This window comes from Quercus suber, unplaced genomic scaffold, assembly GCF_002906115.3.
Source record: "Quercus suber isolate HL8 unplaced genomic scaffold, Cork oak 2.0 scaffold_621, whole genome shotgun sequence".
Taxonomy (NCBI): Eukaryota; Viridiplantae; Streptophyta; class Magnoliopsida; order Fagales; family Fagaceae; genus Quercus; species Quercus suber.
Window position 1 is genome coordinate 213,894 of NW_027070064.1, and position 2,089 is coordinate 215,982.

The 2,089-nt window shown below is 34.1% G+C and overlaps 1 protein-coding gene across 1 annotated transcript; it reads right to left on the reverse strand.

Annotated features, from left to right (window-relative positions):
* Nucleotides 1–290: 290 nt before the first annotated feature.
* On the reverse strand, nt 291–1,677 carry LOC111996498 (probable LRR receptor-like serine/threonine-protein kinase At1g07650). Its single transcript, XM_065765316.1, has 3 exons — nt 1,609–1,677; nt 756–1,123; nt 291–687 (listed from the first exon to the last, which is right to left on the reverse strand). Exons 2-3 carry the CDS (start codon nt 1,065–1,067, stop codon nt 472–474), a joined length of 528 nt encoding a protein of 175 aa, XP_065621388.1. The 5' UTR covers nt 1,068–1,123; nt 1,609–1,677; the 3' UTR covers nt 291–471.
* Nucleotides 1,678–2,089: the final 412 nt, after the last annotated feature.

Below are 2,089 nucleotides of genomic sequence, written 5' to 3' on the forward strand. Positions count from 1 at the left end.
AGAAAATGAATACTGTCCTTTCTAATCTTTACATCAATATTTGCCCAGGTTACCTTTTTCCCTTGATATCCTCCCTCCCAAATAGCCTTTCCAACGAAGAATGCCCAAAATCATAAAAATGAGAAGTAGCGCAAAAACTACAGCTCCAACTACAATGGTCATCTTCATCTTATCATTAAGGTGAATGAAACATATAGAAAGAAAAATAGCGAAGAACAGTGATTATAAGATTGCATTCAGAAATATACATCACACCATACAGAAAATCCAAAGTAAGAGTGATTAGTTCAAAGAAAACTTGGTAGGGCATAGTTATTATAAGGTTTTGGTTGTCTTCCATCTAAATGCACGTTAACCTGGTTTTGAGTCTTTCTTTTTAAATGCAGATAATTATGGATTCTACTTGCAATAAATTGCTATTTTCCATTAATTTAATCTGAATGTGGAAGAAGTTAGACAATGACAAGATTCTTAATCTCCAATACAGTCACCAGATTCCACAGAGATAGCTGAAATGAGAGGACCATATGTTCCTGTCTCTGGGGCAGCTGTTGTCCCTTTCCCAGCCCAATAAAAGCGAATCATCAAAACGCTATTTTTAACAACTGCATTAAATTTCTTAACAACTGCTTTATCAACCCCTCCTGCTGTGTTTTCAATATCAAAATCTTTCATCACCAGTTCCTCCTGCAGCAAATCAATTCATTCAACTCCTCTACTACAACAAATACATAAAAATAAATTTGATGGAATACCTGGATATAAACATCAAATATCCGCCTTCCAAGACTGTAAAAAGATCTGTTGTATACTATCTCCGCAAAGTGAAGTTTCACTTTATAATGTCCATTTGCTAAGCAGCGAGCATAATATGTGATTGAAAGAGGAGATAGGGGTGCACTTGTGTATAGTTCAGACTCTTTCATTGCAAGTGCAGATACATTCTTTGCTACATAGTTTGAGGTATTGCCATCCCAATTTCCAGTGCTACTGAATCCCCAATTCTTCCTCTCCATCACAGGAAAAAATACCGCAGGACCAGCTAAGTCATCATCCTCTTCATACATTATTTTTCCAACAGTGGTTGCTTTCCCACCACAATTTATATGCAATGAATACCGATCTACATAGATGATGCACCCTATTATTGATCAAATACAAAAGGACATAAAAGAACAACAATGAAGTTATTGTATTGTCAATTAATTTATGTACTTATTGTGAGGGTTTGGATTGGGCGTCTCCATTTAGGCGTCCACGTTTTCCTCTTTTTTTTTTTTTTTTTTTGGCTTGCACGCGGTTCAAATTTGACAGAGAAACACTGTAGCTGTACTGTAGTGGCACTGTTTATCACTGTTTACGCAATAAAAAATATTAAAAATAAGTTCCACGGTACTTTTTACACATTTAAAAATTATTTTGCTACAGTGTTTTCAGTTTTTAGTTTCAGCAACAATAAGTTCAATCCAAACGGACCCATTCTGTACAAGATTAAATATTTAACCAAAAAGGTTTCTCCATTTTGAAAGGAAACTACAAAAGAGGAGGAAACCACTAAATAGCTGAAACATATCCCTCATAACTTGATTTGAATGGATCTATGATTACCTTTTGAACATGGAAAGTCCTTCAGGCATTCATTAAGTATTTTTAATCAGTGAAGTAGATAAAGAGCGTCAGTTATTCAACATAAAAGTCCAGAAAAGCTTTTGAACAAATTTCTGGCGCAATGGAAAAATCAGTTAGTTTCAGAAAATTGGAAAGGTTATGAAGAGAGAAAAGTGTGTAAATCTCCAGCAGGCAGAAACTTACAATTTTTGTCGACAGGGTGGTGCAGAGTGCTCTGACAAATTATTGTAAGAAAGATCTATTTGGCTGCACAAATTATATTAGAACTTGAGAAATGCTACTAACACCTTAGCATAATATTTAGATCCCTTAATCAAATTTTACAGCTTAAAGAAAATAAGACAAAATCAACCAATTAGTCCAATATATGTGTTTATCCAAAATTTCATATTGCAAGCATATTCACGAATGAACTAAAACATATAAATAGTAATATGAAAATGTGGAAAATAAATCAAAC